Source organism: Habropoda laboriosa, unplaced genomic scaffold (assembly GCF_001263275.1).
Source record: "Habropoda laboriosa isolate 0110345459 unplaced genomic scaffold, ASM126327v1 scaffold718, whole genome shotgun sequence".
NCBI classification, from domain to species: domain Eukaryota; kingdom Metazoa; phylum Arthropoda; class Insecta; order Hymenoptera; family Apidae; genus Habropoda; species Habropoda laboriosa.
In genome coordinates, this window is record NW_017100942.1 from 1,370,877 (window position 1) to 1,384,112 (window position 13,236).

Genomic DNA, 13,236 nt, shown 5'->3' on the forward strand with positions numbered 1-13,236 from the left:
AATAGTTTGAGAATAGATTCTATAGTTTTTAAACGAGCAACCGAAGTTAAAGTTGAAGGTAAAAAACTGTCCTTGTAGGACGATTCCACGAAAACGAGTGTTTCTTTAAAAACGTATACGTATTTGTTTTCTAATTGTTTTAGTTGTTCTATATGAATGGTGTAAAATCAAAATTCAACTGGCATGGTATCTTAATTGTATATTTACTATATATTCTTGACAGTAGGAGGTTGATATTGTCATGATTTTTAATTTCTGTGATATGTAACAATTTATTTATTCGTTTATTTATTTGATTAAAAAATAAATCTGTTCTTATGTCGTTAGTATGATGTTTTTTTTTTTACAAGTACATATATTAATGTTTTGCTGTAATTTATAATTTACATATTCTTTTGTAGAAAATTTAATGTAATTTATATTATCGTTAAAATTTTCGAAACTTTTTCTTAAAATACATGAAAAATTCTAAACTTCTATGTCGTAATGAGATATTGAATGATAAACACTGTTGTTAAATCTGTTTAGATTCAATATCCCATGATAATGTAATTGCCTTAAAAAGAATAAAATGTATTTTGCGTTTTAATATAACATTAATATTAAAAACAAATTAAGTAACATGGATTTAGTATTCCCCAACACAAGTAAATTATTGAACCTAACAGTTTACAATTTATTAGTAATGAAGCTAATCGATCTAATTCAAAATATCGGTTTTTAATATTACAATTCTATAATTCTATTCTATCATAAACATTCAACAGACCACGCATTTACATGTGTTTTATATGCAAAAAACGTTTCATTCTTCTATTACCATCAGCACGTTTGTACAGCATCGATATGTACAGAAAAAGTATCTAAAGTTGCTCATTAATAAAATCATTTATTGTCTGAGAAGGGATAAAGTGTGACTATACAATTTTAGGAACAATATGCATCGTCAATGAATCATATGTAAAATAATTTTAGTATGTGCAAGAAATCGACAGCTTCATTTATCTTCCGTTTTTTATACCAATTGAGTATCTTTACTCTAATGTACGTCTACATTTGATCATAATTACATTTTTGCATTTGTTTTATTAATAATCTTACAGCAGTGATTTATGTTACCTTACAGAGCAATTATATACATTAATTGATGTTATAAATATAAGTTATTTTACATGTATATCTATATGTTCAGTTATGTAGTACATAATATTTTGAGCAGCTTTTCTATTCAAGAAGAATATGATAGATTATTATGGAAGATGGAACTCCACTTTTATTAAACCTCTTTTTGAATGAAAAACAATATGAGTAATTTTACGAAGGTATAAAAACTCATTAATTACAATGATTTATAATGTACCTATTTATAAGAATAGGTAATTCTTAATACAATCAATGGACCGAAAATAAATTTTTCCAAACAAGTGGAAGAATCAAAACCATGTGGTCTTCTTTGGCAGGTATTCTTCGCACGTTTTAAACGAGATATTAAATTATGCTGTTAATTAGTATTGGTAACCTTGTGATTGTTGCTCTTTACAGTATTAAATATCTAAATCATACTCACACAGTTAACAACTGTAACAACAATATTCATTGTCCGTGTAATTATTTCCTTTTGGAGTAAAAGTTCTTTAGTGCAATTGAATATAATCATTAATGTAGATGATATTAATTGTTACATCAATTTTCCATTTGATTTTGATTAAAAAATGACAAAAAGAACAATCAAGAAGAGTTACCAATTCTAATATATGATATAACTATTCCTATGCATTATTTTATTTACACTTATGATTGGCTAACGACAATATCGATAAAATCAGGTAATATGTGCACTATAGAACGAAGTAAACGTTATCGTTCCTCTCTTTACATTTTCCTTTTATATAATGCGTCTCCCTTTTGCAAGATGTACCTAGGCATTTGGTGAGCGATCTCCTCACTTATAATTACACTGCATTCGTTGAGGTTTGAACTTGGATAGAGAAACGTTGCAACACAACGTCGCTCGTATTTTCGATATTGTCTTACAGACAATCATCAACACGATGTACTATTTTTTTTTTTATATATTACGCCTGTGTAATTTATAAAATTCATTTTTCACTAATCTTTCGGTTACTTTTTTTTCCTTTTTCCTTTTTATCAAATTATCACTTCATCAACAATCCCGTAAATATAAACATCTTAAACTTCTATGTTACAAACATACAGGTTTAAAAATAGAATTGAAATATCATTAACAACGATCGATTGAACACGTTTGTTTGCCACGAGGTTTGAGTGTGTTTTACAAGAATATCGTGATGTGTGTTGTTCAACTTCTTTCAACCGGTAGAAACTGTCGTTATTCAGTAGCACATTATATTTCCGTTCGGTGCAAACTGAATGAATTGGCGTGTTACCTCAATGGCCAACGTTAATTCTCAGCGGTTACTAGTTTTTTTTCTTTCTCTCTGTCGCTACGTTTTCGTCGTTCCCTTTACATTCATATACAGTTCTCGACGATCGATTTTTCATAACATTATTTCATACGATTCAATACCAAATCGCAGACCACTTGTAGACCTTTTTGGTACGGACTTTCGGCTAAAGATTGTGCAAGCTTCGCGGCTTCCACGCAATGCTTTCGCGCTAAGAATCTCGTTTGATCGAGACCGTGCGATTTGTGCACTAACTCGAACGCTTTTTCAACGTCCCCTGGCTCTTGAAACCGGCGCATAATCATCGCGTTTAACTCTGGATACTGCAACAGAAGAATGGAAATATATTATCAAACAATAGTTCAGAATTGAAGGGCGAAACTGTGGAAAACTGGTTTTTAATTATTTATTGAACATACATTTTACAAGTGTGAAGTTGCTATTTTGAATCTTCTTTTCTAGATCAGCAGTAATTTATTCAAGAATATTCAAGCTTTCTCTAACAATTTCAATTCTATATTTCCTATACTAAAAATGATAAAAATCGTTCTTTTCATGAATTATCTCATCTTCTTTCATAATTCTTTTTCCATCAATGAACCCTTACCCGTTCACAGGCGAACAGAACTGGAGCTGTTGCAAGACCAAGCTTAAGATCTGCTGCAGTAGGTTTTCCCATCGTCGGTAAAGAAGAAACGAAATCTAATAGATCGTCGACTAATTGAAACGCTAAACCGACATTCCTGCCATATTGGAAAGCTACTTCCGCCAACTGTTCATCAGCACCTCCTAGCATGGCTACCTGTAACAAAACGTGATTATCATAATTGTGAAATTAAAATTGAACATCGACATAATCGACGTTGATTTACTTACTGCTTTCAAGGAATTCGCGATCAAACTGGCTGTTTTGCGATACGTTTTCGTTAAGTAATGCGCAAATCTTTCATTTTCCGTCTCCTTAGAACCGAGCTGCATAAATTCACCCTGGACCAGGTCCGTCACGACCTGGAAATCACCTGGACTTGTCAATACTTATCATCAGGATTACATCAGAATCCTAGAGCACGTGGATACTTTGGCGCATTTAGAAAAATATTAATCAATGCAACTAAAAAATTGGAGAACTTTTTCAAAGATTTTTATTTCAATAGAAATGTATCAAATACGGTGTACTGATGGTTGACTTTGATTATGTTGCATGTGAAATATTATAGGAAAAAAGAAAACCTCTGTATCATTCGAAAAATGAATACATGTGTACTAATTTATTGGTAAACCAAAATTTATGTGCAGAGTGCTTTATATTTTAAGTTCAAATACATTTCTTATTTTAATTTCAACTGTTCATTTTTTCTAAATTTCTTACTAAAAATCAAAAGCACTCTGTCCAAGATACGCTTATAATTACACCTGATTAAATTACCTGACTGAGAGTGAGGGTGACATTGTCATTCTGCAGCTGAGCTATCATTATCGACACGATTGCCAGAATATAATCTCCCGCCATTGTCACCTAAAAAAACAATTTCAAAAGATAATCAAAGAATCTCACAGAATCGCCAATTTTCATAAAATTTTGCACAAAACCAAAGAATTCCAAAATATTCGATACATATATTTTTTCCAGCGACTGATATTCATATTTACGTAACGAAACGATCAAAATAAGTGTTTCACCCTTGAAACTTAAGGGTTGAAAAACTATCAATTGCAATAACTCCAAAACGAATCAACATATAAAAAAACATTAAAAACGAATCTTCTTCAATTTTTCGCTAGGACTAACCCGATGCAAACGAAATTTACACAAAATCAAGCAAATCGAAATGAACTGCAACACTTTCGTAGATCACAAAAGTGAAGTTTATCGAATAAACGAGAAATTAGGACAAGATCAGTCGAATCGAGATAAATTGCAACAGTTCGCTAGATCACAAAAGTTAAGAAAGACAAAATGTCTATATGCGTTTAAGAGTATATACTCGTTTCCTTTCACCAAACATCTTTCGAAAGAGAATCAGAGAAGTTGGAGCGGGTTGAACGTTCGACATCGAAGGATGACTCGCCGTGCGTTTACCTCTGAAGTAGTCTCTCCCCTCTTTCTCTCTCTTTTTTCTCGTGTCTTCTTCTTTTTTTTTTTTTCAAATAGCGCAAGTTAAAGATCCTCGCGAATCGAGGTGTGTTTACATGTGAATTAACTTAATAGAACAAATTGTGCGATTTTATTCGCATAAGTCGATGGTTTATTCGCGAGTCAAGGCTGGTTAGTAATGCCAGAGGAGGCTACTTTCTTTTATTCGTCTTACACACGGACACAGTTTGGCTCACGATTAAGGTAAAAGCGTATACAGAAAGCGTAAAATGAACGAATATAATGAAAAACTTCTTGAACGCGTCAGATGACGCTTTTCATCGTAATGCAACGTTTAACCCATTTGGTACTAACTTCTTTTGCTTACTCTTAGCTGTCTGTGATAAAATAAGTTTCTATTTATCTGAGTTAACGGGGGGTCAATTTCCAATTTTTACTCTTCTAAGTTGTGAAATTCTTCCTGCATAAAGGAAATTTCTTTAAATTATTTTGAAGAAAGTGATCATTTGGTAAAAGTGATTAAAATCATTAAAAATTTAGTGACCAATAATTTTAAATAAATTATTTTAAGGAAATTTAAAATTATTAATCACTAAATTTTAAATTATCTTAATATCACTTAATTGGAATTTACTTCTAAGTAAATTTTATTTTCTCACTTTTCTCGTTATACGTAATTTCTTATTATCCTCTTTCACGTAATTTTGTTAATATTAGGTCAAGCCGTAAGTTCGTGCCGGAGGCGAGAAATACTTCAATGAAAATTCAAGAAAATTCTATGATGGTCTTAAAAAAAAAAAGAATAGAAAAAATCTGTGGATTTAGAAATCGCTTACGTTTTTCTATCAAATTTAAGGATTCGTTGGAAATATTGATCCAAATTATAAAATGACCTAGTACTTAAGAGTCATCACTTAGAACAGCAAAACTCTCGAAAATTATAGCGATGCTATAAAAGTTTCCAGGTTAGAACTATGTCTAATATTTATTAAATTCCCAAATAAAATTTTGATCGCAAGATAGCCGAAAAAATTGTTAACTTTACACTTGTCTCGTTTCACCTCGAACAGTTAACGTTACAGCGAGAAAATCTAAAAGTGTTGAAAAGCGTCCGAGTTTCCAAACTTTCTGTCAGCAAGGTGAAGTGTTTTGTATACCGTTTGTATACTAGAAAGTCCTGTTGCAATGCAAATAAGGACCAGAATAGTGCGAGCACACGTTAAATCATCGAAAGGTAGAATAGATCGTCGGAGACATCGCGGCTACTGTGCATTCGATTTCGATGCATTCGCTTGTGGTTATTCCGGTGGTAAGGTGACAAAAGGAATCGCTAAAGAACATGTTGTATGCAAGCTATAACGTGCTGAAACCACGCTTTCTTAATGGCTTTTAACATCGCCAGACATCGCTCTGTGATTTCCTGGTGTCATTGTATCCCGTATTCCGAACACGTTGAACCGTTCCTTCAATACCTAATTAACAGTAATTGCAACAATTTCCCAGCTCTGTTGCAGCTAATGGATTATTTTTATTAGATTGTGCAATATGAAATTTTGCAGATTTTCAGAACGAAAATTGTTTGTTGAAATTTAGTAAAAATCTTAAATTAACACTCGAGTGATTAATTTTTGAACGATTATTTCGACATTCTATTAAATTATTAGTTTCAGCGAACAATTGACATTTTAGCAAATTCGACATTTTGTTTTCTCAGAGTTTATTTTTTATTTGATAAGATGTATTATTGTTTTTATTTTGACGAGAGTAATGTGAGTGAAAATATGCAGAATTTTTAGAAATATATAATTCGGGATATTTTTAGAATTTATTCATGTTAAAGTTTCGTCATTAAAGAGAATTCCGATGAAATTATTCGACGTAATTGAATATTCAGGAGAGTTTTGTCACTGAAATTTCCATCTTGTAAATTGTATCATTGTCAAGTTCCTCGTTACCTTGATTTTAATAGGTGAGTTAATATTCAACATCATTTCCTACAACCTTCATCTTTGAATTCCCTTCAGGATTCAAAGTTCCATCGAAGTAATACGACACGTGTCAAATATTTTACACACAAACGCAGTATATTAGCATAGATGTCCCCAGAATACTTTGTTCCGGCATAGTTAACGGACCTTCGTTTTATTTTCATTCGAGATTCTGTTCAAAATTCACCGTGATAAAATGTCTATATTTAAATGACCAAGAAACATTAGGAATTATAATATGTATGAAATATATCAGTAAAAAATCGAGTTACCTCATTTGCCTCGGTGAATCTATTATCTACTTTCGCCTAATAAAAGTTTGTCTCGAAACAACCAACCATACATTGGATATTCGCAAAAAATTAAAAAAAAAAAACCTCATTTGCTTTAATTAATCTATCGTTCATTTTCACCCAATAACAACCATACGTTTTAAATATTCGCAAAGAACACCTAGAAAATCAAATTACCTCGTTTGTTACCATACATTTGAAATATTTACAAAAAAGCTATTTAAACAGAACAATTGAGAAATTAAATTACCTCATTTGCCTCGGTGAATCTATTATCTACTTTCGCCTAATAAAAGTTTGTCTCGAAACAACCAACCATACATTGGATATTCGCAAAAAATTATTAAAAAAAAACCTCACTTGCTTCAGTAAATCTAATATTACTTTAAACTTGTAACAATTTTTCATTTTGGATATTTACAAAGAAACCATTTAAGAAGAACAACTAAGAAATTAAATTACCTCATTTGCTTCGGTACATCTAATATTATTTTCACCTTCTAACAATTATTCATTTTAGATATTTACAAAAAAAAAAAAAACATCTAGAAGATCAAATTACCTCATTTTTCTGAGTGAATCTGATATTATTTTCACCTAATAACAACCACAAATTTTAGATATTTACGAAAAGCTGTTTAAAAGGAACAATTAACAAAATGAAATTACCTCGTTTGCTTCAACACCAAACATCCACAAAGAACAATTTTTTCCACGTAAAAACGCTCTTTCGTCGCTTCCCAACAAACCGTCGAGACTTTCTACATTTCCAGCTGTATTTTACCAATTTTACATTGCTCAGAACCGTTTCGACCATCTTCACCGTAAACAATACAAACACTTTCACTACACTATTTTTCCACCTCGTAGGGACGCCTCTACTCGCAGTGAAACTTCACTCAAACCGTAACTTCGCTACTTAAAAAAAGAAAAACATTTAAACCATCGAACAACCGTGTTGAAACCAGCCGATTCGACAGAACCGGAAACCGGCGGTCGTCGCCTCGCGTGACAATGGCCGAAGATGGAAACGCGTCGTAATTCGAAGTTTCACATCCGTTACAATCGTCGCCTTCTTTTCACGCGGCGACACGCCAAAGAGCAGAGGTTTTCCTTTCGGAAATACCGCGTTCCCGCGGCTTTACTCAGATTGCCAATTGTTGTGAAAGATCGAAAGTTTCGCGAAACATGCGTGAATCGGCGCAATAACCAAGAGAGCGCAGACCACGATTGGCGAAAAGCCCGATGTACTCTCCGTCGAGGTTCTACCTCCGCGAAATAACTCTCGATCAATGATACGAATCGAAGTGATTCGTTGCAGCTCGTGGATTGGTCTGGGGTTGCCTCTAAGGTGGAATAATTTAGGCGATAATCGATAAGTTTGTGGCACGTTGAACTTCCGGTATGCGGACAACGCCGATCGAGTAATCTCGTTGGAATTAGCGAGTGTGCGCGATCGCAGTTTTCTTGCAGAACGAAACGAGTATTTTCCTTCTTTTTATAGAGTTAACGAACTATTTATCGTGGCACGAGGCGCAACGTTTGGCTTTAATTGCTGGAGATTGGCAATTCAGAAAGTAGGCGTCCCGATTATCGGTTTAAATGCAACGTGCAGAAAATCGGCGTAACGGACGAACAGCTTCTTTGGAAAACTTCCTGTTTGGCGGAGAATTTGAGTGAAATTGGGTATTTTGAAAATTGGTGGGTATTGATGATGAACGTGTTAAAAGACAATTTTTTAATACTTTCTCTGTATTTTCATGTTAAAATAGAAGTTCCGGCAGAAAATTTGAGAAAATATGACAAATTTCATTTTTCGGGAATTAAAAATTTGAAAGGCTACTTGATAGCTCTTGGAGAAATATGACAAATGTCATTTTCAGGGAAAAGTTTCGAATACGACAAATCTCATTTTCAGGGAAAAGTTTCGAATACGACAAATCTCCGGGAAAAATCTTGAAAGAATATCGAGAAGCTTTTTAAGAAATATGACAAATGTCATTTTCAGCGAATCTTTTTTCTAAAAGCAAACGACTGTCATTATTGTCAATTATTATTTTTTTGCCTCTATAAAGCTGCAAGTATTAACAATTATTCGAAAGTTTCTCCTTTTGCAATAATACAAAACATCTTCTAAAGTGTTTAAAATAAGCAAAATTATGTTCATACAAACATATCGCAAATATGTAAATAAGGGTTAAAATTTTTGTTTTATAGACTCCACTTTTAAATCCTCACTATTGGATCTTAACTCCATGCTAACATCTTCTGTTGTTTCTCCAGTTGTCTTACGTACACATATCGAAAAAACGCAAGAAGTAAAAAAACATTACAGAAAAAGATTTACTATTTACATCTATTTTCAGATGTGCTTACGATGGACCTTGACACCATTTCTCTAACCAATGCGAATGACGCTTATTTAACCCTTTGCACTCGAAGTACTCTATCAAGCACGCCAAAAATAAGGAACATAAAAAAACATTCTCTTTTCAATCTCGCTCACAATTTTTCCTTTCTAATAAGTAATTTATTACACATGCCTAACAACCTAAAAAAAAAGTCCAAGGTGCTGCAAGATTTAGCCGAGAAGAAAAGTCAGAGCGTAAATGGTTAAGTTCTTACGAGCTGAAGTTGAAGAATTTTTGCGAATGACAGTTATCTAAGTTTTTCCAAACCTAATTTACCACCTGAGTAACTTTCCTCGTTACTTTTTAACAAAACATCTTCAGACACGACTTCACACGAACTTTTCTCATCTATCCGACCTCCTGAATCAATTCAATATATCAATTTGCTGAGAAATTATCGGAACACCCTGTAAATGGTCGTAGAAGAGGGAAAAAAATGTGTTTCGAATAGAGATAGACGATATGGAATGCGAGGCTGCATCTTGGCTTGTTCACAGCCTCGTTATCCGTAATCCAGCGATAACTATTATATATACATACGCAACAGCTCTCCCAATTAGTGTCCCGTTAATACACCGGTGTTGCACAATTCGTTAGCCGAATGCTCCTTCGAATCTTCGACGTGAGACTTTCGTGGCTATCTTGCCATGGCTTTCCATTTCTTTGTAACTTGCTAATTCGTTCGTCAAGGCCGTCACACTTTTCAAACCTCCCGGCGAATCACGTTCTGCCGAGCACATGTGTTTAAGTGTTTACGCGGTGAATGTGTTTCATGTCGGTCCTCCCCTCCAACGATTACTTTTAATTCCCTCACGGATGCTTGAGAAAGATAGGCCCGTCGTAATTGTCACGTGTGTTTTGCAATTTTTTAATTCGACTTTGATCCTGTCGAATTTCAATTTTCATCGAAAGAGAGCGGGATAATTGTAAATAAAATTTAGCGAAGAATAGCGAAGGAGAACTGTAAAATATTGCAAAGGATGACCCTCTTGATTGTTTGTGTATTTTAATTCTTTCGAATTTCAATTTTCATCGAAAGAGAGCGGAATAATTGTAAATAAAATATAGCGAAGAATAGTAGTAGAGAAATGTTAAATATCGCATTACGATTGTCACTGTACAGTAAATTCTTTACAAGAGTCAGCAAGTTTGGATTCTACAAGTGACAGTATAGATGGTCCTACGCCTAGGCTGCGTCATTGCTGCGTCCGTGTTATCTCGCTCGCAGTCAGTCAAGCCTGTAAAGCCAGTCGATTTCCTTTACGAGATTACACGGCTCGACAAATCAAAATAGAGTTGCTGAGATTTTTCTGATGAAAATGATATCAAACACGATATAATTTCAACACATTTACTTATTAACACGTTCACTGTCGCGCCAGATTTACAGGTTGCTGTCAGGCGGCCACAAGAATTATGCTTTATAATTTTTTTTTTTCAATTGAAAATAATGTCTAGCTAGCTATGACGTTCAAAATTTTTAGTTGACAACATTTATTTTATTTTAATTATTCTAAACATTTGAGGCACTCCAGTCACTGATGACCACCATGGCCATATCCAGGAAACAATCTAACGTTAAAACTTATTGAGTGATTAATTTAATTTCATAATATATCGCTTTGAATAAATTACGAATTACAAAAACAAATTGCTAATTACATTATATACCTGTACATATTATCCGTCGAATATGGAGGGAGAGCCACCGTTTGGTTGCCAATTGTTTATCACATAGTCGGCCTATCTCCACGTAAAAAAAAAAAATGTAGGGTCGATTCCACAAGTGTCAGTAAAATGTAGGGTCGATAGCAGCAGAAAAGCTGCTAAACAATTAGAATTAAATATAAGGATAGAAATTATTGCAATAATGCGTAATGCAATTGAAAAATTGAAAGAATCAAAAGAAAAAACGCGAATTCGTATCTTTTTCGATTCTAGAATATAAGAAAATTTGAATAAAATACGCGACGAGAATTGGGGAGAAGCATAAGTTAAACGCGTAAAAATATTCAATAATAAACGAACTAGGGATGAAGCTATTATTTCAATACGCGATGCACTGACTCTAGTATTTACTAAAATTCAAAAATTCTCGCATAAATTCCAAAAATAGATTATTAATTACGGTAAACTACTGAGACGGTTTAATTAAGGGTGGGCATGGTGCTGCTTTAGTTTGAAATGATTTATAAACACATAATTAACAGAGGAAAAACCGTGAAACGGCAAAACGTCTACATTCTAATTGTTATAACATGTAAACAGAACTTTAAATTTAGTGTAAACAGAAAAAATATATAATACAATTTATTTCACGGTATTGCAACAAATAAACGTTGAATCAATATTTAATTCGTATAAAAACAATTATTTAACGTAATAATTTTACCTTCACTATGGCTATTTTTAATCTACGACCACAGGTCAACCTGATTTCTAATCCTTACGAACTTTAAATTCAGTCTAAACTGAGAAAATATATAATACAATTTATTTCACGGTATTGCAACAAACAAACGTTGAATAGATTCTTAATTCGTATAGAAACATTTATTTAAAATAATAATTTCACCTTCACTATGGCTATTTTAAATTTACGACCAAGGGTCAACCTGATTTTTAATCCTCCGAACTTGATTTCACAACGAGAAAGTAATAAGATCGTTGAAACGTACTTATTTGTCAAAGAAACTTGCAAAAATGTATAAATAATAATATGTAATGTTTTAACAAATTTTTGGAAGTATAAATTAATAATAAAATTGTGAAAATTAATAAATTATACGTTATTATAACATTAATAGAATTATGACTAAACCGAAGTTCGAAGTCGAGTATTTAAAGTCTGATATTACGTGCCTAGCGAGTGCCGGTAATTGTTAAAATTTGTTTAATAATTAGTAATAGAAATTCTAATTGATTCTAATGTATACAAGTGTTACAAGAAGGCTGAGTGTGTACAGGGTGGACATAGACTAGCTAGTAGCCCCCGACCACTCTATTCACATCTCAGAACCTTCAGGTCAAAATACGCCGCGAAGTGTCTAGGGCCCAGTATAAAGGGTAAATGATTTCGCGGGACATCGGCGGGTCCTTATATACCTGCGGTACCCTCTCCCCAAAGTCATTAGCAAAATCGTCGGTTAGGTCAGGCGGGAAATTTTCGCGGGAGATTTTCGCGGGAGATTTCCGATATCGTAACACGGTATAATTTATCAATTTTCACAATTTTATTAAAAATTTATACTTCCGACAATTTGTTATAACATTGCATATAACAATTTATACGTTTTTACAATATTCTTCAATGGAAACATAGGTTTTAGCGTTCTCGTTACTTACTCGTGGTTAAATTAATTTCGTAGGGATTAAAAATCAGGTTGACCTGTGGTCGTAGATTAAAAATAACCATAGTACAGCTAAATTTATCGTGTTAAATAATTCTTCTTACACGAATGAAAAATGTATTCAACGTTTGCTTGTTACAATACCATGAAATAAATTATATTACACATTTTCTCTATTCACACTGAATTTAAAGATTATAACGATTAAAAATCAAGTTGACCTGTGGTCATTTATCAAGAATAATCATAATAAAGCTGAAATTATTGTGTTAAATAATTTTTTTAATACGAATTAGGAATTTATTCAACGTTTGCTTGTTACAATACCATGAAATAAATTATATTATACGTTTTCTATATTTACACTAAATTTATCGTTCTATTCTAACAAGCAAACGTTGAATAAATTCCTAATTCGTATTAAAAAAATTATTTAACACAATAATTTCAGCTTTATTATGATTATTCTTGATAAATGACCACAGGTCAACTTGATTTTTAATCGTTATAATCTTTAAATTCAGTGTGAATAGAGAAAATGTGTAATATAATTCATTTCACGACACTAAAACAAACAAACGTTGAATACATACAAATGTAACGATAGAAATTATTGCAATAATGCGTAATGCAATTGAAAAATTGAAAGAATCAAAAGAAAAAACGCGAATTC

At 32.7% G+C, this 13,236-nt stretch overlaps 1 protein-coding gene across 1 annotated transcript in view; it reads right to left on the reverse strand.

Annotated features, from left to right (window-relative positions):
• Positions 1-2,124: 2,124 nt before the first annotated feature.
• The window catches only part of LOC108577641 (decaprenyl-diphosphate synthase subunit 1), a 65,333-nt gene continuing 54,221 nt past the window's right edge, over positions 2,125-13,236 (reverse strand). The window contains exons 5-8 of the mRNA XM_017940819.1: positions 3,853-3,942; positions 3,303-3,434; positions 3,034-3,228; positions 2,125-2,749 (exon numbers count right to left, since the gene is read on the reverse strand). Of these exons, the coding sequence (XP_017796308.1) occupies positions 2,528-2,749; positions 3,034-3,228; positions 3,303-3,434; positions 3,853-3,942 (639 nt within the window). The 3' untranslated portion in view covers positions 2,125-2,527. The remainder of the gene's footprint in view (positions 2,750-3,033; positions 3,229-3,302; positions 3,435-3,852; positions 3,943-13,236) is intronic.